Source organism: Globicephala melas, chromosome 19 (genome assembly GCF_963455315.2).
Source record: "Globicephala melas chromosome 19, mGloMel1.2, whole genome shotgun sequence".
In the NCBI taxonomy this organism is placed as follows: Eukaryota; Metazoa; Chordata; class Mammalia; order Artiodactyla; family Delphinidae; genus Globicephala; species Globicephala melas.
In genome coordinates this window covers 44,001,128-44,023,887 of record NC_083332.1, presented here as the reverse complement: position 1 = coordinate 44,023,887, position 22,760 = coordinate 44,001,128, and the positions used below count along the sequence as shown (strand labels likewise).

The 22,760-nt window shown below is 60.4% G+C and overlaps 4 protein-coding genes across 11 annotated transcripts; 2 read left to right on the top strand and 2 right to left on the bottom strand.

Annotated features, from left to right (window-relative positions):
• Positions 1-79: 79 nt before the first annotated feature.
• ENKD1 (enkurin domain containing 1) lies at positions 80-5,246 on the top strand. 5 transcript variants are annotated; one of them, XM_070044388.1, is made up of 8 exons: positions 80-255; positions 485-584; positions 681-875; positions 1,443-1,615; positions 2,624-2,749; positions 2,849-3,012; positions 3,113-3,249; positions 3,339-3,735. In XM_070044388.1, exons 2-8 carry the CDS (start codon positions 500-502, stop codon positions 3,497-3,499), a joined length of 1,041 nt encoding a protein of 346 aa, XP_069900489.1. In that variant the 5' UTR covers positions 80-255; positions 485-499; the 3' UTR covers positions 3,500-3,735. The 5 variants fall into 5 exon arrangements, 4 of the variants coding, with proteins under 4 accessions (XP_069900489.1, XP_069900488.1, XP_030719491.1 ...); XR_011377012.1 differs by lacking the exon at positions 80-255 and adding an exon at positions 3,746-5,246 and having other exon boundaries at positions 262-584; positions 3,113-3,253; positions 3,339-3,439; XM_070044387.1 differs by lacking the exon at positions 80-255 and adding an exon at positions 3,746-5,246 and having other exon boundaries at positions 262-584; positions 3,339-3,439.
• On the bottom strand, positions 3,906-5,785 carry PARD6A (par-6 family cell polarity regulator alpha). Of its 2 annotated transcripts, none has more exons than XM_030863642.2 (3): positions 5,619-5,785; positions 5,021-5,243; positions 3,906-4,783 (listed from the first exon to the last, which is right to left on the bottom strand). In XM_030863642.2, exons 1-3 carry the CDS (start codon positions 5,679-5,681, stop codon positions 4,029-4,031), a joined length of 1,041 nt encoding a protein of 346 aa, XP_030719502.1. In that variant the 5' UTR covers positions 5,682-5,785; the 3' UTR covers positions 3,906-4,028. The 2 variants fall into 2 exon arrangements, with proteins under 2 accessions (XP_030719502.1, XP_060145826.1); XM_060289843.1 differs by having other exon boundaries at positions 3,906-4,780; positions 5,619-5,784.
• On the top strand, positions 5,291-12,426 carry ACD (ACD shelterin complex subunit and telomerase recruitment factor). Of its 2 annotated transcripts, none has more exons than XR_009560185.1 (12): positions 5,291-6,942; positions 7,025-7,158; positions 7,311-7,404; positions 7,491-7,567; positions 7,678-7,722; positions 7,838-7,872; positions 8,013-8,164; positions 8,243-8,339; positions 8,426-8,512; positions 8,705-9,078; positions 9,186-9,299; positions 9,381-12,426. XR_009560185.1 is itself a non-coding variant. In XM_060289833.1 (12 exons), exons 1-12 carry the CDS (start codon positions 6,844-6,846, stop codon positions 9,457-9,459), a joined length of 1,365 nt encoding a protein of 454 aa, XP_060145816.1. In that variant the 5' UTR covers positions 5,291-6,843; the 3' UTR covers positions 9,460-12,426. The 2 variants fall into 2 exon arrangements, 1 of the variants encoding a protein (XP_060145816.1); XM_060289833.1 differs by having other exon boundaries at positions 9,208-9,299.
• CARMIL2 (capping protein regulator and myosin 1 linker 2) lies at positions 9,538-22,288 on the bottom strand. 2 transcript variants are annotated; one of them, XM_060289832.1, is made up of 38 exons: positions 21,856-22,288; positions 21,506-21,600; positions 21,362-21,412; positions 21,064-21,126; positions 20,841-20,965; positions 20,621-20,712; positions 20,346-20,416; positions 20,158-20,231; positions 19,938-20,013; positions 19,749-19,837; positions 19,532-19,626; positions 19,367-19,453; positions 19,173-19,285; positions 18,981-19,058; positions 18,774-18,850; positions 18,578-18,682; positions 18,323-18,392; positions 18,089-18,170; positions 17,894-17,990; positions 17,755-17,812; positions 17,454-17,626; positions 17,098-17,260; positions 16,916-17,017; positions 15,401-15,529; positions 15,208-15,321; positions 14,881-15,041; positions 14,718-14,805; positions 14,386-14,535; positions 14,131-14,266; positions 13,497-13,732; positions 12,547-12,647; positions 12,101-12,464; positions 11,892-12,014; positions 10,972-11,008; positions 10,758-10,829; positions 10,403-10,624; positions 9,776-9,853; positions 9,538-9,697 (listed from the first exon to the last, which is right to left on the bottom strand). In XM_060289832.1, exons 1-38 carry the CDS (start codon positions 21,893-21,895, stop codon positions 9,585-9,587), a joined length of 4,200 nt encoding a protein of 1,399 aa, XP_060145815.1. In that variant the 5' UTR covers positions 21,896-22,288; the 3' UTR covers positions 9,538-9,584. The 2 variants fall into 2 exon arrangements, with proteins under 2 accessions (XP_060145815.1, XP_060145814.1); XM_060289831.2 differs by adding an exon at positions 10,166-10,246 and having other exon boundaries at positions 11,892-12,011; positions 19,173-19,453; positions 20,158-20,416; positions 21,362-21,600; positions 21,856-22,284.
• Positions 22,289-22,760: the final 472 nt, after the last annotated feature.

The following is a 22,760-nucleotide window of genomic DNA, read 5'->3' as shown; positions in this document are numbered from 1 at the left end:
CGGTTGCTTGGGGGACGTGGGGGGTGGGAGGTGGAGGGCGGACCCTAGACTGGTAGACCGTGAGCTGACCCCGGAGAAAGGCCGGGTTGCGAAGGGCAACTGGCAGCCGGTCTGGCCCCACCCTCAGCTGGAACTACAAGCCCCAGAAGGCTTTGCGCCAGGGGGCATTGGCCCCTGACCTCAGGGACGGAAACCATTGTTACCTGGCAACAGCAAAGAGGTCGGGTGGCGGCAGTGGGCGGTGAAACTGCTTGGGTGAGTACCCTGCCCGGGTGAGGAGGGGCTGCCAGCGGGGCAGGGAAGTGGGCTGAGAGCGGAGGTGGCGAGCGCAGGCCAGGGTCGGGAGGCGGGGCGAGGGCCAGGAACGCAGGCAAGGCGGCACAGCTGGGGTCAGGGCCCGGGTCCAGGGAGGAGGTACTGGGCTGAGGAAGGGGGTTCGGGGCCGGAGATGCGTAGCCCGGCAGGCCTCGGTGCATTGTTGCAGAAGGACGACGGCGGCATGTGCGAGGGTCCTTCCCGCATCTCGGGGCCCATCCCCCCAGACACTACGCTCTGTCCTGACTACTACCGGCGGCCGGCCTCGGGTGAGTTGTGGGGTGCCTCACCCTGGCGAAGCCAGAGCAAGGGTCGGGCCCAGCTCCACCATTGAACTCTGCGCTCCGCCCCGTCTGGCCTCTCAGCCCAAGGGCGCCTTGAGGGAAGCACGCTGAAGTTGAGCCTGCTGACTCCGGACCCCGACCTAGACGCCACCCCTCCCCGCGGACCCCGCATCGGTCCCGGAGCCCGAGAAATCCTGGAGCGTGGCCGGCGCGGCGTGGGTGGCGTGCTGCTGCAGCTCGGGGGTATTTCCCTAGGCCCAGGGGCCTCTCCCAAGAGTAAGTTCTGGACAGAAGGGACGGGGCGAGTCTGAAGTCAAAGCTGAGATCAAAAGCAGCTGCTTCTCCTTCCCTGAGGAAGGCTTAGGCTTTACCTCTCTGACTGTTAGTTTCCCCGACTATAAAAGTCCTCTCTTCTTCCTCGCAGGAGAGGACTAGATGAGGTATCCCCCAGAAAACCCATAGCTCAGCTTCATTAATTCATGCATCAATGAAAGGTTGTTTCTTGAGTGTCTCCTGTGTGCCAGGCCCTATAGGTGCTAGGAAAACAAGGTTGGAGAAGAGCATCATCGAATCAAGGTGAGAGACAATAAACAAGTGAACTGGTGAATATGATATGCAAGATGATTAATGGTATACTTCGCAATAAAAAATGTAGAAAATCATCAGGAATAGAAGAAGATAATTACTGTGTGAGGAAGGGAACAAGGTGACGAGGTGGACTTAGATGGAGATGTCAGGGAGATCCTTCTGTGGGAGGCAGGGTGTGGGCCTGTGTGTTCTCTGTTGTGAGTTGGATTGCATGGGCTGTATGTAGGGCAGAGCCTGGCAACATCTTTTCCCCAGGGAAGGACCCTAAAGACCATGAGAAGGAGAACCTGAGGCGGATCAGGGAGATCCAGAGGCGCTTCCGTGAGCAGGAGCACAGCCGGGAGCAGGACCAGTCCAGGCCCCTGAAGGCTCTCTGGCGCTCACCCAAGTATGACAAAGTGAAGTCCCATGTCAAGGCCCAGCTGCAGGTACCTGCCTCAGGCAGCCAGAAGTATTGCCCATCTTTTTGACAGTTATACTCTGATCTGAGTTATGAGGAGGGTGGAAAACCGCAGGGAACTAAGGTAACAGGGGACTAAGAGATAGCTGGTTCTGCTGCAGAGTGGGGCTGGGGGGCTTTCTCAGGAGTGATGATGGCTGGGTGATTCTGAGGGGCAAGTAGGAATTAGGCCAGGGGAGGATGGAGGAGAACATTCTATAGAGATGGAACCTCACGGATAGAAGTCCTAAGACCAGAGGGAGTGTGGGCAGTGGGGATGCTGTGTTCAATTCACTGTGAGGGAAGAAGAGCGTGAGGTTAGGCCAAGAAGTCACCTGTACCCACATCATAAAGGGCCACATAATCCACTTCTTACCTTTATTTCTAAGGACGATGGGAAGGGCAGGGGCAGGGGTATGTATGGTGGTAGGATTCTATCTGGGTAGATAGTGGCACCACTTCTCTGTCCACGGGTCTGAGACGGAGAGGCAGGATTGAGAGAAAAGACAATAAGGTCATATGTGGATGTGTTGAATCAGGAGCATTTATGGGACTCGCAGGGAGTGGGAATATGTCCAGCAAGCAGGTGGAGAATCAGATGCGGATGTCAGGAGTGAGACCCAGGAGTTATTGAGGATCTGGCAGAGGACGATGAGACCAGGGAAGTGACCCTGGATTTGAGGGCTTGGAGACCAGCTGTTGGTGACCTTGGTGGGGACAGAGCCAGAAATCTTGGCTAGGAAGGAAAGAAAAAAGAAATGGTGGCTGAAGCCAGGACTGAGATAGAAGGAGGGGTATTTGTTTTCTTAAAGATGTGAGAAACACACATGTTTAAATGCTGATGAGGAGAAGTCCTCCTTCATGACGAAGGAGGCCAATTCCAGAGGACTGGTGATAGAGAAAGATCCTGAAAGGCAGGAAGGGCAGAGTCTTGGTCTTATGGCTTGAGACCCTGACCTCAGCCTGACTGATCCCTCTGCTATGCCTTGGCCTACAGGAGCCCAGCCCTGCCTCTGGGACAGAGCCTGCCCATTTCCTGAGGGCACATTCCCGTTGCGGCCCTGGGTTCCCACCACCCCGTGTCCCCAGTCCCCAGCTAACCCCACCAGGTCCCAATGCTAAGGTGAGAGGATGTGTGAGGGCTGGGAGGTAGGGCAGGGATCCTGGGGAGGTTCAGGGGCACAACACAGTGCTACCTCATCATGCTTGCCATGTCCTGCAGGGCCCAGGCCCAAGTGTGGACTTCATTACCCACAATGCTCGCACTGCGAAGAGGGCCCCCCGGCGTCATTCTCGCTCGCTGCAAGTCCTGGCACAGGTGCTGGAGCAGCAACGGCAGGCCCAGGAGCACTACAACGCCACACAGAAGGGTCACGTTCCCCATTAGTAGGTCCTACTGCCCAACACCCAGGGTAAGGGACACTTATGGTGGGTGGGAGCCAGCATCTGCCCTGGGATTATCAATCCTGAGTCTGTTGCATCGCAGCTTGTTGGAGCGGAGGGATCTGTGGCGGCAGGAGGCTGAGGCCCGTCAGCACAGCCAGCCGGACCCGGCCATGCCGCCTGGCCACACTTGCATGCCTGAGAACCAGCGGCTGGAGACACTGAGCAATCTGCTCCAGAGTGAGTATGTGGCCAAAGGAAGCTGGATGGGGAACCCACTGGGGACCATGCTCCCCTGCCCAGCACTTACTGTTCTGGGGCCCCTGTAGGCCAGAGCCAGCTGCTTCATGAGCTGGTGCTCTTGCCTGCTGGGGCGGATTCACTGAGAGCCCAGAGCCATCGTGCTGAGCTGGACCGGAAGCTGATGCAGGTAGAGGAAGCCATCAAGATCTTTTCCCGCCCCAAGGTCTTTGTGAAGATGGATGCCTGAGCCCTTTTATGGGGATAGAGTCAGGGGTCTCACTGAGGATCGCTACATGGTTATAAAGGGCAGGACTGGGCCCCATCATAGAGTGGAGTTCGAAGACAGGAGCAGTGGGTGGGCAGTATCCCCAGAGCACTCTTCCCAGTCACTGGTGGCTGTGGAAGGGCCATCCCAGCCTCTTAACCCCTTTGTCAAAATTAAACTTTTTGTACACAGTGGAGTTTGTTTCCATAAGAGCTTTTCTCACCCTAGAAATGCCAAGCCTGGTGTCCTTCCTGCTGATTGACTACAGGAAGGTTTCTCTGCTGCCCTTATCACTCCTCCACTCCTGCCTCATGTCCAGGCCAGAAGGCAAGATTGTGAGATCAAGGAGGAGGCTAGGGCTGGGAAACAGAAGGACCATAACTGCATTTGTAGAAAACCTTTAATGTTCCCCAGACTGAGAGGGCCCCATGAGCAAGCTAAAAAACCCCACTGGGGAAGTCCCTGCCATGTCCCAGCAGCCGGGAAGGGCAAGGGGCTGCATCTTTGCCTGTCAGAGGCTGAAGCCACTACCATTTCCTTGAATGCTACTCCCCCAGCCAGAGCTGGCCTGCTCCTGATCATCCAGGGAGGGCAGAGAGCTGCGGGCATCAGGAAGTAGGCGGCTTGGGCGCAGGTCCCAGCATGGAGGCCCTTGAGACAGCCCATTGGAACAGGGAGGCTCGCGGTTCTCAATGATCAGATCGCTGCTGTCATCGTCGCTATCAGGCTCAGCAGGCCCAGGCCCAGCAGAAGGAGGCCCTGTCAGACGCCCAGATGCCCCACGCACCACATTATTGCGCTGATTGGCTGGCTTGACAGTGACAATGAGGTTGTGGCTGTTCGCGACCATCATGTCTGTTACTTGGTCCAAGGTCTTCCCAGCTACCTCAATGCCATTGACCTCGAGGATCTCATCACTGACTGCCAGCAGCCCTGTACTCTCAGCCAGGCCCCCTCGTACCAGGCGGGAGATGAAGATGCCTGGAACCCGTTCCAGGCCCTGGGGAGCTACGCGCACACTCATGCCATCTCGGATGTAGAAACCCAGGGGGCGGTCGGAACCATGCTTATGCAGCCGCACCCGTCGGTGGGTCTCAGGCAGTAGGTCCACATCTATGACTGAAGAAACCTGGCGGAAATCTTGTGGCAGGCTGATTAGCAGGGGTGGCCGCGTGCGCAGGGATGCCACTGGCCGAACTAGGAGCCCTTTCTTGCGCCGCTGCAGAGAGTTGGAGGCAAAGGCCAGGCCACTGGAATCAGCTTCTGCTGCAGGAGAGGGGGACGCTGAGATCAGAGACCCTGCTTTCCCATTTGGGCCCTTTTCCATCAGGCCAAGGCCTGAGGAAGGGGGCACTGTAGCTACTTCCTGCCACTTGGAGGTCAGGCCAAGGGCAGGGACTGCAGAGGGTGAAGCCTGGGCACACTGGGCATGGACTAACCCTTCTAGACTTGCCCTGTCACCCTACCCCACAGAGGCTGCCCACTGTACCCCATCCTCCTCACCCCGCTTCTGCACTAGCAGGCGCAGCGGCGGGGGCCCACTGGCCAGGGCCCGGTGCAGGCTGTCGTCGTTGGTGAGGGGCAGTAGGTTGCCGTGAGCATCCGTATAGCCAAGCAGCACGTCCAGGCCCGGGATCTGGTGTACCACACGCAGCAACCGAGAGAACTCTTGGAAGCCGCTCACCGAAGCGCGGGGCAGCGCGAAGCGTCGGAACTCGGCATCAAACTGGAGGCCGGGGTGGGGGGGCGGGGAGGGGTTAGGATGGAGTCCGTGCCCTTTCTCACCACGGGTCCGAAGGTGGCAGGGGTGAGAAAGACAGGGGGGGGCTTCACAACAGCTGCAGCCTTGCACCCAGTACAAGGGACGCTGTCCAAGGTCTTCTCCCCGCCCTCAGGTACCCAGGCCACAGAGGGACTCTTGAGGCCGGCAGTAGAAGGAAGGAGGATGGATGGGGGAAAGCGAGAAGAAAAGCCGGAGAATGGGACGTGGAGGATGGAGGAGAGAAAAAGGTGGTGGGGACCAAGGAGTCAGGAAGGGGAGAATGAGGGAATTGGAAGCTCCTAGGGCCGAGGCCGGAGCCGGGGCTGGAGGGGCCCTTACTTTGCTCTTCACCTCGACGATGCTGTCGGGACTGCGTGCTGGAGTCCTCTGCGGCCTGGCCATGGCGGGGCCAGGCGGACCGGGGATGATGCCCCAGGCGGACCGCCGAGGCGCAGGTGCACAGCCCGGCCGGCCCGCGCCGCCCCGCCCCTGGCGGTAGCACTCGCCCCGCCCCCCTGTCCGGACCGTGACGTCAAGAGGGCAGCGACGGTGAGTTGAACGCGGAGTCCACGTTTCCTAGGAAACGGAGATAAGGGTGGGAGAATCTTTGCGTCCTTCTACGTCATTACGCTACGGTCCCCGCGTCCCGGGAATCTGGGGGAGGGGCTTGGCCAATCCGAGGGGGGAGAGAGGGAAGTATTTGTTGAATGCTGTGTACTTTTTTGTAATTTATCATGTTAATCTTTTTTAAAATTAATTATTTTTTTGGCTGTGTTGGGTCTTTGTTGCTGGGCGCGGGTTTTTTTCTAGTTGCCGCAAGCGGGGGCTACTCTTTCGTCGCAGTGGGCAGGCTTCCCATTGCGGTGGCTTCTCTTGTTGTGGAGCACGGGCTCCAGTGGTTGTGGCACGCGGGCTCAGTAGTTGTGGCTCACGGGCTCTAGAGCGCAGTCTCAGTAGTTGTGGCGCACGGGCTCAGTTGCTCAGCGGCATGTAGGATCCCGGACCAGGTTTCGAACCCGTGTTCCCTGCATTGGCAGGCGGATTCTTAACCACTGCGCCACCAGGGAAGCGTGAATGCTATGTACTTTTATTTCCACTGGCCTAACAAGACTGCGCATTTTGTAGATGAGGAAACTGAGTCACAACAAATAATTGCTGAACTCCTTGGGGTCACAGGCGTTGAAGTGGCTTTGAGCCACCCACTCGGACCACCCTTGGCTGCAGCCTCAGGCCCCAGATCCTTCCCACTCCATCGGAGCCAGCCCTTGGCCCCTTCCTGCCCAGTGCCACAGGAGTCTTGAAGAACGGCGCAAACGCCCGGTCGCTGCTTGGAGAGATGCTCGGGTAAGAGTAAGCAGGACAGCATACAGTTGAACCAACACGGGTCTGCAAACAAGTTCCCGAATAGGACGCGCTCGTGCGCACGCGCGGGCACGCTCATGGGCGGGACCTCGACCTCAGGTCCCGCCCAGCCGCCGTACGTTTCCTCTTCCGAGGAGAGGCGGGGCCGTAGCGCCCGCGGGAAACGCGGTACCGGTTTGCTCGGCTGGCAACAGCCGCGGGAATGGCAAGCTTGGGGAGTTTGGTCCTGCGGCCTTGGATTCGAGAGCTGGTTCTAGGGTCAGAGGCACTCTCAAGCCCGCGGGCGGGGCAGCTGCTCAAGGTGAGTCCCCACCCCGTTCTCAGGGCCCGGAGACCAGTGCTGGGCCCCGTGCGGTGGGTTTGACGCAGGTCGTCGCCGTCAGGTACTGCAGGAGGCCGAGGCCCCGGGCCCGTCCCGCGCTCCCGACACGTCTGAAGGGGCCACGCTACTTGTGTCCGACGGGACCCACAGTATTCGATGCTTGGTGACGCGGGAGGCTCTGAACGCCTCGGACTGGTGAGAGAGGCTCCGCGGAGCCTGGGAAGATTGGAATCCGGTGGGAGAGCACGAGCCTTGAGCCCGAAGTGGGCGGGTTTCAGGAGGGCGGGCCCCAGGCGGGCGGGGCAGTGTTCAGGCAAGCGCGTTAGTGAGGATCGCGCTCGCTGCAGGGAGGAGAAGGAGTTCGGTTTTCGAGGGGCAGAAGGCCGGCTGCTGCTACTGCAAAACTGCGGGGTCCGCGTCCAAGTCGCCGAGGCAGGCGCGGTGAGTGGTGAGGCTGGCTTCGGTGGGTTACTGGGCCCGACTTCCTGACAACTCCTGAAACCCGGTCCCTGAACTCACCTCTCCAGCACGCGGAGTTCTACCTCCAGGTGGACCGCTTCAGCCTGCTGCCCACGGAGCAGCCCCGGGAACGGGTGACTGGTTGGTAAGTGATGCCTCCACCCTCCAGCTGTACTCCCCACCCAGGCCTGGCTGGCGTTGGCATAGGCCTTGGGCTCCTAGTTATATTGACTGCTTCCTACTTCTCCTTCCCAGCAACCAGGACCCGGATGTGCGGAAAAAGCTCTATGACTGCTTGCAGTGAGTTTGGGGTTGGGCTCTTGGGTCAGGTGTGGTTCGGTCAGGGAATGGAAAATCTGTGTTATCAGATAGGCTTCAGGATTTTTTCTCAGGCTTGTTCCCTCTGTTTCTCTAGGGAGCACCTTTCAGAGTCCACCTCCCCCAGTGCAGGTACTTATAGGGGTTGGTCAGTTGCCCATACTCCCTGAAGAGCCATCAGCCCTCTGCTTCCTTAATAAGCTCTTCCCCCCCCACCCCCCCCAGTTCCTCTTCTTTGAGCTTCAGCCCATCCCCGGGTCCTCTGTCCCTAGGCCTTTCACTGTCCCAACTTCTGGATGAGGTAGAGGAGGACCAGGAGCATCGGGGGGCGCTAGTGAGCCTGGCTGAGAGCTGTCTGATGCTGGCAGGCCCTTGCACAGCACCCCCCCTCACCCGCTGGGCGGCCTCACGCTGCAGAGCCACGGTCAGTCTGGGGCTTCTCTTGGGAAATGTCGGAGTGGGGAGTTGGGCAAGGGCCAAACTGAATGTTCTCATCCTACAGGGAGAAGCTGTGTACTCTGTCCCCAGCCTATGGCTGCACATCTCTGAGAATGACCAGCAAATCCTGAGCTCTCTGGGCCCAGGCCAGAGGGCACAGGGTAAGGAGGACTGGAGAGGTCAAGAGGGGAGTGAGTGCCTGCATGCCCAGTGCCCTCCGTGCTGATAAGCCTCCCCTGACCGCCAGGCCCTGAGCTACCCCCACCACACCCGGCTCTACAGGACCTATCGCTGACTCTCATCTCCTCTCCTCCTTCCTCACCCAGTTCCTCAGGTAAGCTGGTGCTCAGGCCCCATGCTCTTGGTGTTGTCTATCAGTTAGATGCCTGGGCTACACAGGATGCTGTGAAAGCGTGCACAGCTGGGTGGGGAGGTGAACACAGTTCCTGCAGGCCTTTGTTCACAGGTCATTCAGCTAGTCTGAGCTGAGAGGTCTGTGCCCATGGTGAGTCCCCTTCCTCCTCAGGAGCCCCTGCCCTACCCAGCCACATGCTGTCAGAGGAAAGTGGTGCCAGTATCAGCCTTCTACCTGCCTTGCCCTTGGCTGCTGCAGACCCAGCGCAGAAGGGCAGCTCCCAGCCCCTGTCAGCCATCTGCTCAGCCCATGGCCCCCTGCCCCCCAGTTCTCCACGCCCCAGCCATGTACCCAACTCCCCACCCCTGAGCTGCACCCCAAGTCTGTCACCCCTTGGCCATGCCCCCAGTCTACACCAAGCCCCTGTAACCATGGCCCAGAGACCTAGTCTGGAGTTCAAGAAGCTAGAGTTACCCCCTAAGACTCGGCAGCCCTCTCCAAGGACAAGAACCACCAAGGAAGCCCTGGAGTCCAGCTCTGTCTGGGTGAGCATAGCACCCCTTACAACTGGAGGGTAAAATGGGGCTGGGCTGGCCTTGGATGAGGTTAGGGGCCTTTTTGGCCTTTAGGCTCCTTTTTGGCTCCTCTCCAGACACAATACCCGCCCCCTTCAGGACCCCGCAAAGACGCATCGTGACGGTTCTGCCTTCCAATATGAGTATGAGCCACCCTGCCCCTCCCTGTGTGCCCAGGTCCAAGCTGCCAGGTGAGTGCCTGGGGGGTGCCCCCACTCTCTTGGTTACCCGTCCCAGTCTCCATTGGCTTACAACCATGGTTCTCTTCCCAGGCTCCCTCCCCACCTTGTGGCCTGGGCCTTGCACTTTCTGATGGAGCCACAGCCAGAGGCTGAACTAACCCAGGTGTGAGGGGTCATGAGCACGTGGGAGGATGCGTGCACGGGTCCGTGCCTGGGGGTGGATAAACAGGGCTTCACACCAGCTTCCTTTAAGTTTTTTAATAAAATAATCTCATGCGGCAGGAAAGGAGAAGGTCAGGGGTTGGGGCCGCCGCCTCTTTGGTCTGTGGCTGGGGATGGTGGGCTCCGCTCAGGGTCTGAGGGCTCTGTAGACTGTGGGGGTATAGGCTCGGCTCCGAGGCCAGATCCTGCACAGGGAGAGAGGAAGGGTCAGGACTGGAGTGAGCAGGCCTGCCGCCCACCCAACTGGCTCCAGCCCCCTTTACCTATGCTTGGAGATGGAGGTGCCTCAAGCTTTGGCCTGCGCTTGAGGACAGGGGAGCGCTGCAGCCGCCGGGGCCGTTCTGAGGGATACAGAAAGACTTGGGGAGGGTTGCTAAGGGCTTGCTGCCTGTCCTCGACCCCCACGCACACTTGCCTTCAGAGCCTCCCCCTTCCCCAGCATCCTCCCACCCCTGGCAGAGGTTGCTTTTGTGGAGGTAGAGCCAGGGCTAGTAGGAAGGGCTTCTCAGACCCTTGCTCCTGGCCTCTGGCTCCCTGATTTCTCAACCCCTCACGCCACTGGTGGCCCCCTCCGAGGACCAGAGCCTCGAAGGGAGCCCCCCCTCCCCCATCTCCTCCTGCACTCAAGCACACATGGAGGTGTCTCCCCTCACCAACAGGGGCCTGGAGCTGGTCCTCATGCACAGACACTGCTCGTCGACCCGCCAAGAGAGGCCTCGGCCTCAGCTGGCCATCTGGGGGAGGCCAGGGTATCAGGGTATGGTCCCAACAGCTGCCCCCGCTCCAGCCCTTGCCTCCCACCTTCAGGGTCTCCAGAGGAGCTGAGTTCCCAGCAGGGACTCCTCCAGGCCCTAGCCCAGTATTGGGTGGGGGTTAGGGTACCTGCTTACCTTCATTCCTGGAGCCTAAGCAAGAATCCTCTGGGAGGCCCAGGCTGTCTGGGGAGGGGCTGGCTCTTCGGAGGCTTGGGCTGGGACAAGGGGAGGGGGGGCCTGGACCATCCTGTTGACCCCAGCCACGGCCCCTGAGCTCTGCATTCAGCTGCTGCCCTAGTGTCTTCCAGGTGGCAGACTCGGGCCCCTGGCCCCCTGGACCAGGTCTGCATGAAGGGTCTGCAGGGAGAAAGGTGTCAGCCAAGACCTGGGCCAGGCGTCGGAAGTGAACCTGACCAATGGTTTGATCCCCTCCAGCCTGTCCCTGCATGACCCCGCATGACCCCCAACATATACAGTGGCCCTCACTCACCAGCAGACACAGAGTGGGTGCGGGACTTGATCGAGATGGGAGGAGCCTCTGTGGAACTGTCCATAATGTCACCTGCAAAGGCAGGGCTAGGGGCTTAGGCTTAGTGAGGGGAAGAAAAACATGGCTATTCCCACTCTTCTGCCAGGGAGAGCAAACCCCTTGGGGTCTATCTCCTCCCCAAAAATGTACTGCCCTAGACCAGGGTCCCACTTACCATCCGAGCCAGCCTTCTTGATCTCTCCATCTTTGCTCTGTAGGAAATAGGGAAGTTAAGTTTGATCCTGTCCCACCCTCGTGCTAGCCTTGTCCTTTTATTCATTCTTGTTATAACCGCCACTAAATGCCCACCGTGGGCTGGGCAAGAACATGGCAAACCCAGTCCTGGTCCTCTTGGAGCTCAGTCTGTGATGGTGGACAGTTAACACACAGAAGCATATGCAAGCACAGACACAGAAAGTAATTTCTTAATTCTGTGATTCACTTTCTATACCTTAATGTTTCTAAATTCAAGCTGAGTTTCACTTCATTTGTGTTTCTTATTTTCCTGAAGTTATTAAAGGGATAGTCCATAGGGTGGTGGTTCTTATTAGGAACTGCGATCAGAGAGTGGCATTAGCAGGGGGGCCATGGAAGAGAGTGAAGGAAGGCCCACAGGGAAATACAGGGATGGATGAAGAGGGACCTGGTGTAGCCCATGGGTGGGGATGAGAGGCTGGAAGTGGGGCAGGGAGGAGTTCCAGACAGAGGAACCTGTGTAGAGGCTCTGAGATGAACCGGGGTTGAGAGCAGTGAGGTGAAAGCAGTGACCAGGGCTGAGACCCCACTGGGCCTTGAGGCAGGATCAGGAGTTAGGGCAATGTCTTGAGGGAGGAAGCCCCTGGAGGATTTGCTATTTCAAATGCAGATGGCAAAGCCAGATGTCTGTTAGACCATCCACTTCAAGGAGGAGGTATCAGTGGCCTGGGTCAGGGTAGAAGCCAAGAGAGAAGAAAGGTTGACTCTGATGACTTTTATGGGGAGGGGAAAGAATCGACAGACCTGTCATGAGTCTCCTGGTCACATAAATCACCCACACAAAAGAAGCTACGTGTCACCTGCCTCCTCACTTCCCACGTGTGTCCCTTCCCAGCTCACTTGCTTCCTCTTGCCTTCGGCACTCCCGCTGCCTCTGCTCACGCCAATCCTCTGCAGCATCACTTGTACTCGCTGTTCAAAGGTTGGGGCCAGCTCTGTGTCTCCCCGCTCCAGGGGCTGCTGCTGGGGACAGAGATACCTGAGTGGGGAGAGAGCCCACTGCCCTCACTGTTCCTGCAGAGCCTTCACTCCCTGTCACCAGGCCTCACCTTGTCAGGTCTGGCACCCAACGTTGTCTCCTCCTCCTCAGCAGGTAGCAGTATCATGGAGTAGGCCTTGCTTTCCCGAGTGTACCGAGGCCGACTCCTGCGGGTAGGGTCGGGGCTGCTGGTGCCCCCCTCAGCCCCCCCAGCCTCCTCACCACGGCCAGGACGGGCTGGTGGCCGAAGCAAGTCCCCAAGTGTGGTTTTTCGAGAGCGGGGAGCTGCCCCAGGGCTGGTCTCTAGATCAGGCCGTGACGCACGTGTTGAACGAGGCTTCTTGAAGGCAAAGAGAGTGCCCAGCTTCTTTCGAAGTGTACGGGGGACAGGGGTGGTACCCCCCTCGGCTGCCGGGTCCTCCTCGGGGGCCCAGCTGTGGGGACAGCCAGCAGTAAGTGGGAAGGCCCATGGAGCATTCCACTCTCTCCCACCCCTTGCAATTGCCCCTTACTCACAGGCGATCCTGATGGATCAGCCTTTTGGAGAAGAATTCCTCCACGCCCTCGTCCACACGGGCACTGAGCCCATTCCCTTCCTGCGGCAGGGCCGGGGGCACCTGAGGAACACCACAGGGTTAAGGCTCCAGGCTGAGTGCAACTGTGACTTCTCTCCACCTTCCTTGTCCAACGGCAGGCTCTGGGCAACTCCAGGACTTGGGAGCTGCAGTGACCCTATAGGGCTGCTGACACAAGCTCTCCCACTGTGCAGCTGGTGGGCAGAGATGCTGGTTTCACGTACCCCCCTCGCCTGTAGTTGGCCCTGGACATATAACCACTTCACACCCATGCTTGTCCCACAGAGTATCCTAAACACCCTGAACCACCTGGTCACCAGTAGGCTAGAGCCCACGCACCCGCTGGGTCACACGTTCCCACTTGCCACCCCCTCTGCTCCAAACAGTTCCCTGCAGTACCCTCCACCCCACCCTACCCAGCCTGCTGCCGGCTCAGCGGCGCCTGCTGCTGCGTCAGACCCTCTGGGGGGCCTCAAGCCGGCTCCTCCCCGCCTCTGGCCCCGTGCCCACTGCCCGCGCCAGTACCCAGCCCACACACACACCCGCACCGGACGTGCAGTAAACGCAGGATTGTCCCCACAGCCAGGGGCCCAGCATCTTTCATTAACCCCGGGGGAGGAAGGATAAGACAGACGCCCCCTCTCACACATCTACCCATGCAGCGGCCAACCTGAGGCAGAGTCCTACACCCAAGCGCTCCCCGAACGAAATCCACACACTCGTGACCCTGCATGAGCATGGGGTGGGGGGTTGGCCAAGAAGAAGCCAGAACTCGGCAGTATGACCAGGTGGTCTTGGGCACCCACCTCCCTGCCGGCCATCACCCGTAAGGCGCAGGGCCACTCACGACCCCCAATTTCACGAGCTCTGGAGTGGGGGTAGGGCGCTCACCTGGGGGCCCCCCGGCGGCGGGCGGTGGTGGTGCTGGCGCCGTGGCCGCGGCCGGGCCCGGGTCGGATGGCGCAGGGGCTGCCCGGCGGGTGGCAGGTCCATGCGAGGCAATGGGCCGGCCGGGGGCCCAGGGGCGGCGGGGCTCGGAGAGCCACGAGCAGATGGCCCCGCCTGCGGCTCTGCATCTTCCCCCGGAGCCGCCAGCTCGGGCTCCGGCTCTGGTTCCTCAGCAGCACCTGAGGGGAGAGCACCAGAAGAGCACCAAGCGCCAAGCCCAGGGAGGTGGCAGCGGCGGCGCTAGGGCGGCGGGGGACCCGCCCAGGGCGCGGGGAGGGGCCCAGCTACGCTGCCCGCCCCCCCCACCCGCCCCTCCCCCGCCGCCGCTGTCCGTGGTGCTGAGCGCGGCCCCGAGCGGCGCGCGGCGCCGCCAAGCATGCGCATCCTGGGGGTAGGGAAGGGGTGGGGGGGGGCGGGGAGGTAACGAGGTGAGAGGAGGCTGTGTCCCGGCCCTGGTCTGCTCAGGTCCCACCCTGTACTAACTGACCACAGCGGACCCCAACTTTGCACGCTGCACGGGGGTCCTGGCCCAGCCCACTCAAGGGTCAGGGAGTTCCCGGGACAGGGGTGAATGTACGTGTCCAGGTGTCCAGGTCTAATGGAACTTCAGCCCAACCTGAGTAGCTCTCTTTCCCTGGGCCCTGACTGTGAGTGGAGGGGACCAGGTGAAGACAGCGGTTGGATTCAGGCCACTTCTGTGGAGGACTGTTATCCTGGTGGGGAAGACACAAACTCAGCCTGGGGTGGCGGGGAGCTGCCTCCTCTCCTTCTACACTCCAGAACAAGATGGGAAGATCTAGGGTTCTAGGCCCAGAGTTCTAGGACCACCTACCTTCTGCTCCTCTTCATTCTCCTTTTCCTTCTCCTCAGGGAAGAAAAGACCTTCCAATTCCCCAGGCCCAAGGGGGCTGGGCTCGCCTCCATCTAGTGCCGGTATGACAGGGGGCGTTGCCTCTGTTGCCTGTTGAGCCAGACTCTCCACCTGCAATACCAGGCACCCCAAAGATGGGAGGCAGGGCCTCAGCCATAGTCGTGTCAGTGCAAAGGGAACCCTGAAATACCCCTGGGCTATCTGACCCCAGAAGACATTACAGAACCCCTGCAAGGCAGTGGCTGTGCATGTGCGTGTGCGTGTGTGTGTGTAAGCACGCAGTTCCTGCTCACCAGCCGATCCCGGGCTGCACTGAGACCCGCCACAGCCTGAGCCACAATGCTCTCTGCCAAGGTCCCTGTGACTGACAGGCGCATGTCCCTGACGGCAACAGAGGGCAAGGGTTAGTGTGCTGTCTCTACCCAGCCCAGCCCAGCCCAGCCCTATCCAGCCTACCTGAGCCTCGTGAAGGCATCTTGCAGCAGGTGCTCTGGGAGCAGCTCTGGGAGACCCCTTGAGCCTCCCAGGGCCCCCTCTAGCTGCTCCCTCCACCTGGGTCCCTGCAGCATCTGTGGGCAGAGGCTCCTTGTGGTGTCCAGTGTGGTCTGAGTGAAGTCCTGGGCAAAGGTCAGAGCATGGTGAGGGTGTGGCTGGGGCCCAGACCAATTGGCTTGAGGCTCCAACCCTCACAGAACATTGACTCAGGGGATCTCACAGGCAAGCCTATGGATGGGGGTCAAGCCTGAATATGGAGGTGGGGCTGGGGCAAGGGCACTATCTCACCTGAATGTCCCGGCGGCAGACCTCGCCCACCTGTCCCAGGAGGCCCTCCAGCTTCTGCCGCAGCTGCCACTGGTGGCTTGGGGAGCTCCCAGCCTCATGTAGAATGGGGAGAATCTGGAGGCCATGGAGGAAAAGGAGTTGCAAATTGACACCTAAGAGGGGAAGGGTCCTTGTAGTGGGAGGGGGTGCTCACACTGAGAGAGAAGTTGGCGTTTTGGATGGCATCCTCGGCCTGGTGCACAGCAGCTTCACCCTGGGGCCCAGCCCCACAGCCCAGCAACTCCACATGCTCCTGCACCGACTGACATAGTTCATTCACTTCCTGGAGGGCAAGAGGAATCAGTCTCAGCCTGGTCCCCTCCCCATCCCCTGACTGCTTCCTTCCCAAGGTCTCCAACAGGGTGAGTGAGGTCCTGAAACTGATACCATCAGGACAGCCCCTTAGGGACCCTATCTGTTCAAGGAGGGAGAGCAATGTCTCCTTTAGTTCATTGTAGGTACTTTATATATACTTCCTAAGTGTCCAGAATGGGAAGGAAAAGAGCTGTTAGTCATGTCAGTGTTTTAGAAGTTCAGTCTGTTCATCATCCAGCTAGAGGACAGATTGAGGGATGAAGAGAAATGGGAGTGAGGAGTCATGGAGGAAGGATCAGGGGCAGAGAAGGATGGCTGGGGTGGGAGTAAAGAGTGTGTGTTTGAGAGAGTCGGTCAAGAGGCAGAACCAAGGAGGTCTGTGGGGGCTTCGGTGTGGCCAAGAGAGACATGGACTGAAGCTCTGTCCACAGCATTTGGTGGGTGTGGGCACCAGCGAGATTGGGCTCCAGGGTAGAGAGGAGAGAGAGATGTGGGAGACGATGAGATCACTTGAAGACACAAAATGTGAAGCCCCTGCAGGATGTCTGGGTCACAATGCCTGGGCTCTGGAGCTTGGGAGAGAAGTGCGAATTGGGAATGGATGGATGGGGAACATCTCACCAAGACAAGGTACTGGAGGGAGATGAAGCCAGAAAAAGGGTCACTGGGTTTGGCCACAACAAAGGTCAGTGGAGAGGGGAGGGAAGCCCTGTGAATAGGAAGTCACAGGTGGGGCTACAGTTGGGGGTGGAGAGAAATGATTGAAGATTTTAAAATACCTTCTGTCTTTGACAGGGGAGCCTATTTAAATGCTTTAAGGGAATTCCCTGCAGTCCAGTGGTTAGGACTCCACACTTCCACTGCAGCAGCCCCAGGGTCAATCCCTGGTCCGGGAACTAAGATCCCGCAAGCTGTGCAGAGCAGCCAGAAAATAAAAAAATAAAAATAAAAGGTTTGTAGGAGATACACACTGTAAAGTATTTGCATAGGTGACAGGGCATATTGCTGGCAACATACTCTTAAATAGCTCAGGACAAAAAAAGTTCTGTTTGCTAGTCTTGTAATTTTTCTGTAAGTTTAAAATTAGTTCAAAATTAAAAGAAAGGAAAAAAATGCTTTAAAAAAGCAACTAGAAAAAAAAAAAAGCAACTAGGAGTGTTATTTGGGGAAACTATTTCAAGAGCCTTTGGCTCCTCTGCCGATCAAGGAACGGGACTTGTCTGGGACAGCAGGATTCAGGCACCATGGCCCTAGGAAAGTCAGAGCCTCAGACTTATGGAGGCTCTCAGCTACCACAGCTCTCCCCATCCCCTACCTTCTGTGTGTGCTCAACGTCGAGGGAGGGGATTCTGACCTGTTCGGAGGGGTCTGACCCCAGACCTAGTGGCTTCGGGTGGGAGGTGCAGTCAGTAGAAGCGTGGTCTGCGCGGTTGTTCCGCAGGAGACAGGCTTGGATCTGGGCACAAGAGATATTGAGAACTGGTGGGGGGTGGGGCCAAGGCACAGAGGAGGGCGGGGAAGAGAGGGAACCCCCACCTGATGCACGGCACGTGCTGTCAGTTCAGGGCGGCTGCGCTGCGCCTGGGCCACATCGTTCAGTGGCAGAGGCATGGCCTTCAGGCTGCGGTTCTGCTCCAGGGCCTGTGCCACATCCAGCAGGCCCAGAGCAGACGTGTGGTTCCGGTCCCAGACCACAGACCTGGGCCGGGCCAGGGTTCAGTCGGGGGTGGAGCTCTGCAAGGCCCCATCCAACCCCGCTTGCCTTTCCATTCGTCTGGAGCACCCCTGCGCTCCACTTGCTCCGCTTCGTTCAGCTCTGCCCCTTAGCCCAGTAAGCCCCTCCATACACGCCCTCCTCCCCCATTTGGTCCCGTCCCTCTGACCCCGCCCACCGGAGCCTCGTGTTGACCCGAAGCGCCTTGGCCAGCATCTTGGCGCCGGTGTCCCCCATGGCGTTGCCGCTGATATCCAGAGCTGTCAGGTTAGGATTGGCGCCCAGGGCCCGGAGCAGGACGCTGGCGCCCAGTTTCAGTCGCGACTCAGCCACGGACAGAGACTGCAGGGGCTGGGGTTAAGAGAAAGCCATTTGCGGTTGGAGTCAGGGGTCAGCAAGCAAGGCAGGTCAGGGAGCAGGAGTAAGAGGGGTCACAGGGGTCCATCGTCTGAGGATCCTGCATGGTTCTGTGAACTCACACAGTCATCATCCTGCATGAGCTGAACAATCCGGTGCAGGACATCGTCCAGGGTCTCCCTGTGGGCAGGGGCAGCGGTTGGCGGGAGACCCGGGTGGTGGGGTGCTGTTGGGAGGCCCAGGAGTGAGATGGGGGCTCACTTGCACCGGACGTTGAAGTTCCTTCCAAGCGCCACGTGTCGCAGGGACCGACTCCTCCCGATGGCCAGCACCAGAGTCACCATGTCTGAGCCGAAGCCTGGGGGTGGCTCAGGTCAGGCACAAGGCGAGGCTGCGGGGGTGGGAGGGGTGGGAATTTGGAGGATGATAGGAGGATGGGTTTCTGGGCGGCCTCACCATTATCCGCCAGATCCAGGGAGCTCACTGCGCCAGCGTCGCACACTAAGTCTTGAATCACCTGAGCGCCGGCGGAGCGCAGCTGAAGGTGGAAGGTGGAATGAGCTCAGGCCAACAGGCCACAGGTGGGGAGGATTAGGCCCTCAACTGCCCAGCGCTTCCGCCTCGCAGCCCCAGCCCCACAGCCGATGTGTGGGCCCACTGCCCGCTCTCGGCTCTGGGCCGGGCGCTCACCTCACAAGCGCTGAGGTCCAGGTGCAGGTCGTCCATGTGTGTGTTGAGCGCGAGGCCTTCCAAAAGCGCCCTGGGAGGGAATGTCACAGGGGGTGGCGGGAGCTGGGAACAGGGGCCCTAGAGCGCGAATAGCAAGAAGGAAGGCCCAGGATGCCAGGGGGGTCATGGGTGCGATACGAGCGGGGTGAGGTGCTGGAGGCCAGGCCTGGTGGTGGCCGCAAAGACAGGGGCCTGGCCGTGGGCAGGGACACTGACCTGAGAGCGTCGGGCGGCAGCTTGCAGCCCGCCAGGCACAGGTACCGAAGCGTCTCGGCGCGGCTGAGGAAGAGCTGCAGCGCGTCCGGCGCAGCCCTGGACTTCCTGGAGCGGGGGAGCGGGAGCATTTGGCTTCCTGGCGCGGGAAGGCGGCTCCCGGCAGAGCCCCACCCCCGCCCCGCCCCGTCCGCCTTACGTGCGGGAGAACACGTTCCTCGAAGCGTCGAGGTGGGTGAGGCTGGCGCAGCAGCCGCGGGACAGCGAGGCAAAGAGCTGCGGGAGGAGCGTGTGGGCTACACTGGCCGGGGGACTGAGCCCTTTCCCGCCCTGCCCTCCAGTCGACCCTTGGGCCTCAGGCCTTGCCAGCCCGACAAATCATCCCCCCCACTGACCACCCCCTCACAGTGTCCAGGGCGGTGTCAGTGCCTGCGAGATTCAGGAACGTCAGAACATTAGGACGGCTCAGGAAACTATAGAGGCCCTGGTGGGAGGATGGAGATGGGAGGGAGGGAGTCAGGGATCACCCCACCAAAAGCTTCCTGACACCCCACTGCCTGCGGCGCCCCCAATCACCGCCCTAAGGATGGCCACTCACCCCATTGTCCTCTGAGGCCCCCAGTGCCCCGGGATTCCCAGAAAGGTCCAAGTGGGTTAGGGCAGAGTCAAAGGCTGCATTGAAAGCCAGCGCCCGGCCCAGAGCCCTCATTCCTGGTGGTGGAGGAGGGGGCTCACAATCAGGCTGCCCCACCTCCCAGCTCCACCTCCCCCAGCCATCCTCAGCCCACCTACCTCGCGGTGTCAATCCAGTCTGCGCCAGGGTGAGTCTTCTCAGGGCTCCAGGATGATGCTCTAGGTGTCTGCTGAGTGCAGCCACGCCTGGAGGATGGGGGCAGCAATATGGGTCTCACCTCCTTCAGCGCCAGCCCCCGGGGGGTTCCCCAGGCTCAGCCGTACCTCGGTCATCCAGCACGTTCCCCGCCAGGCTGAGCTCCCGCAACCCGGAGCTCGTGTGCCCTGCCAGGGCCTGGGCCAGTCGCCGGACAAAGTCTCTGGGGACCAGACCCCAGATGTGAGGCTCTGACCCTGGATTCCCAACTCCTCCCCAGGCCACTAGTCTCTCCATCCCAAGCCCCCAGACTCCCCTCCCCAATCCCTACCCTGTCCCCCCTACCCCCTCAGGCCACAGGTCTCCAGCACCAGCTCCTCCAGGTGGGATGACTGACTCATCATGTGCAGAATCTGTTCCAAGACCTCAAGGCTCTGAGAACCAGAGGATGGGGGGCGCTCAGTGGGCTACACCCTGGCCCCCCAGGCCACGCCCCCACCCCCACCCCCGCCGCCGCCGCGCCTATGCTCTCACCAGCTTCATGTCCACGCAGGAGAGGCACCGGAACCACAGGTTGTAAGACAGGGCGGCCACACTCAAGGCCAGGTCCCTGGGTGGAAGAAAGGGCAGGGGCAGAGCTCAGGGCCCTCCAGCCAGATCCTAGGCCCAGCATCCCCCCTCCATGGAGAGGCTAAGGCCCAGGAATGTGGGTCATGGCATCCTCTTCTCTTCACAGACCTTGCAGGCCACTCACCGACTTCCCAGATGGCTGAAGTCGCCTAGGCTGAAATGGCGGCAGCCCTGACGATGGTAGATGGTGTCCACATCCTGGGTGGGAAGAAAGTACCTCCAACTTACTTGGGATACAAGGCATAGGGAGGGACTCAAAGCACATGGGGGATCAGATGTCTCCAGAGCCTCCAGAGAGGGCCCTACTCTCACCCACTGAATCTCCTCTCGGAAAGGGAAGCCATTGTAGTCACACAGAGCCTCGTATGTCTCCGAAAAGCCACCTGAGTTGGTGCCAGGGGTGTGATGGAGCAGGGGTGGGGGAAAGAGAGAGACAAAAGGTCAGAGATGGAGGAAGATCAGCCCGAAACTGGGTAGTGGCTGTGCCTTGAGTGGCTCTGTTCAGTTTGTGAGACCTCCAAATCCAGGGGTCAGGATGCAGGAAGGGGTCAGCTGAAAGCCCTGTGTGGCCCCACCTTGGCCCTTACCACAGGGGCTGCTGGGCGAGGTGGCCTCTGAGGGGCTGCTTCTCTCCAGCCGAGCCAGCATGGAGGGGGGCGTGGGCCTCCGGAATAGCTTCCTGAGGAGGGACATGGAGAAGGGGGCAAGGGACTTCTAGGCCCTGGGAGTGAGGTCCCCCACTGCGCCATCCAGAGCACCCCTGGCTGCCCTCCTTCCCCGCCAGCCCCCTCAGTTGCTGGGCCTCACCCAAGGGTGGAGCAAGGGAAGACCTTCCTGATGGCAGCAGCGATGTGCTGGGCCAGCTGTTCCAGGGCAGCCACACCAGGAAATTCCAGGACCAGATCAGGCAGGGATTCCAGCTCAAAGGTGACCTGGGGTGGGTGGGGCAGGGGCTGGGCTCCAAGTGTGGGGCAGGTTGGGGGAGGGGAAGACCAGACTGCAGGCCCTGGTGGGGCACTAGGGGTCTCACCTGAGGGGGTGTCTCCTGCAGCGCCATGGCCTGGACCTCCAGGTAGCTGAACGTGCAGTCCACCTGCGGAGCGCCTGGGTCAGCCTGGACTAAGGCCTGAGCCCCACCCTCTTGGGAGCCCAGTCCTTTGTGCAGCCTGGATCTCAGAGCTGGACCTGCCTACACTCCAGTCCTGCCTGCTCCCGGGAGCCCAGAGCTGTTGGAAGGGCAGAGCCCGCAAGGACACCACCACAGATGCAGCCCTCATCAAGGAAGCTGCTGGAGGGCAAAGGGGTGGCAGCTGGGCCCTGGGACTCACCCTCAGGGGAAGGCAGGTGTGGAGCAGGTAGGCTCTCCATCGCAGCAGTGCCTGAGGGGAGAGAGTGTCTGACACCCTGGGCAGGGCAAGAGCCTCTTTCTGCCGGGGCCCCAGTGGCCCTCCCAGCCTCTGCCCCCACCATACCAGGACATGACCTTGCTCAGCACCCTCCCGCTCTGGCAGCCAGGTTTTCAGCAGCAGCTCTGCCTCCTTGGGCCACAGGAATCTGGTGATCTCGCCTGTGGAAGGGCAGCCTGCTGGGCAACTGGTCCTCCCATGGAGGTCAATTCATGCCCACGGTCTGTATCGGGCTAGGGGGCCTGGGCTCATCTGTGGGCCAGCGAGGAAGGAGTGGAGTGGATTTCGGCCGCCAAGCCCTCCCGAGGAGCAGAGGGAACCGCTTGCCCGGTGCCACGAGGCACTGGGTGGGCCTCTGCTTTCTGGGGCCGCTCCGCTTCCTCCCAGCCAAGAAGGCGACAAGGGCCAGGGCTTACCTCGCAGCTCGCAGGATATGCCGTCGGGGGTCTGGGCCATGCGGCCGGCCCGGCGGCCGGGTGGCCCAAGGAGCTCCGACGAGAAGCGGTAGCGGCGGGTGAGCACAGGAAGCCTGGGGCCTCGGCGCGCACTGCAGCCACCTGCTCCTCCTGCAGCGGAAGGTAAGCGCCGCTTCCTGCCAGGCCGCCCCCGGCCCGGCTCCTCCCTGCCAGGCCTCCGCGGGCTGGGAGAAGTCGCGCGGGTACGACGGTGTAGGAGGGGGGCAGATCCCAGCTGCCCGCCCGCGCCGTCGCTCAGGAGCTACTCCGTTAGGGCAGACCTGGGGAGGGAAGGGAGAGGTGTGGCCGGGAGGGTCTCGCGTGTCGCGTGCCTCTTTCGGTTCCTACCCCACTACTTCCACCCCGCGCCACAGTCCCCGCCGCGAGCACCAGGGGGCGCCGCCCGCTCGGAGATCTCTGCGGCCCGCCTCGGTCCGTCCCCTCCAAAGCCCAGCGGGGAAGATGGACAGCACTTAGGACGCAAGGGGCGTCTGTTCAGAAAGGAGCATCGGATCCCTCCTAAACTTGGAGGGCCCTATCTGTTGCTCCTAACCTGGAGTCCCTCAACCCGTCGGAGAGTCACAAACTGTTGACAGGGTGGAAAAAACACCAGATGGGCCCCACAGCCTTCTCTGCGGCAGAGGTTCCTTAGCTTTCATCAAGTTCAAGCTGGGTCAGGGCCAGAAGATGGGGGTGTACCATCAGGGGGCAGCCAGCCCCAAGGGCTGCAGGGAGGGGTGGAGTGACTCATGAGCAAGGCAATGTATGTGTGTGTGGGGTCCTCTCATGTCTGCATTCTCCCTGAGCTGGAGAGAGTTTGAGGAGGGGGGAACCACTAGGAGAGAGGCCGAGGAGGCCATCAGGTC

Bases quoted from the DNA above. Each gene is read 5' to 3' on its own strand.
- ENKD1 (XM_030863631.2), top strand. From the start codon at position 449: ATGCGTAGCCCGGCAGGCCTCGGTGCATTGTTGCAGAAGGACGACGGC. The intron at 3,013-3,112 runs GTAGGTCCTACT...GTTGCATCGCAG, and splicing joins AAGGGTCACGTTCCCCATTA to CTTGTTGGAGCGGAGGGATC. The intron at 3,250-3,338 runs GTGAGTATGTGG...GGGCCCCTGTAG, and splicing joins ACTGAGCAATCTGCTCCAGA to GCCAGAGCCAGCTGCTTCAT.
- PARD6A (XM_030863642.2), bottom strand. From the start codon at position 5,681: ATGGCCAGGCCGCAGAGGACTCCAGCACGCAGTCCCGACAGCATCGTC. The intron at 5,244-5,618 runs GTAAGGGCCCCT...CCCGGCCTCCAG, and splicing joins TCGTCGAGGTGAAGAGCAAA to TTTGATGCCGAGTTCCGACG. The intron at 4,784-5,020 runs GTGAGGAGGATG...CCTCTCCTGCAG, and splicing joins CCTGCTAGTGCAGAAGCGGG to CAGAAGCTGATTCCAGTGGC.
- ACD (XM_060289833.1), top strand. From the start codon at position 6,844: ATGGCAAGCTTGGGGAGTTTGGTCCTGCGGCCTTGGATTCGAGAGCTG. The intron at 7,159-7,310 runs GTGAGAGAGGCT...CGCTCGCTGCAG, and splicing joins GCTCTGAACGCCTCGGACTG to GGAGGAGAAGGAGTTCGGTT. The intron at 7,568-7,677 runs GTAAGTGATGCC...TCTCCTTCCCAG, and splicing joins CGGGAACGGGTGACTGGTTG to CAACCAGGACCCGGATGTGC.
- CARMIL2 (XM_060289831.2), bottom strand. From the start codon at position 21,895: ATGGCCCAGACCCCCGACGGCATATCCTGCGAGCTGCGAG. The intron at 17,991-18,088 runs GTGAGGCCGCCC...AGCCACCCCCAG, and splicing joins CCTGGATCTGGCGGATAATG to GCTTCGGCTCAGACATGGTG. The intron at 12,648-13,496 runs GTGAGCGCCCTA...GGTGTTCCTCAG, and splicing joins CGCCGCCGGGGGGCCCCCAG to GTGCCCCCGGCCCTGCCGCA.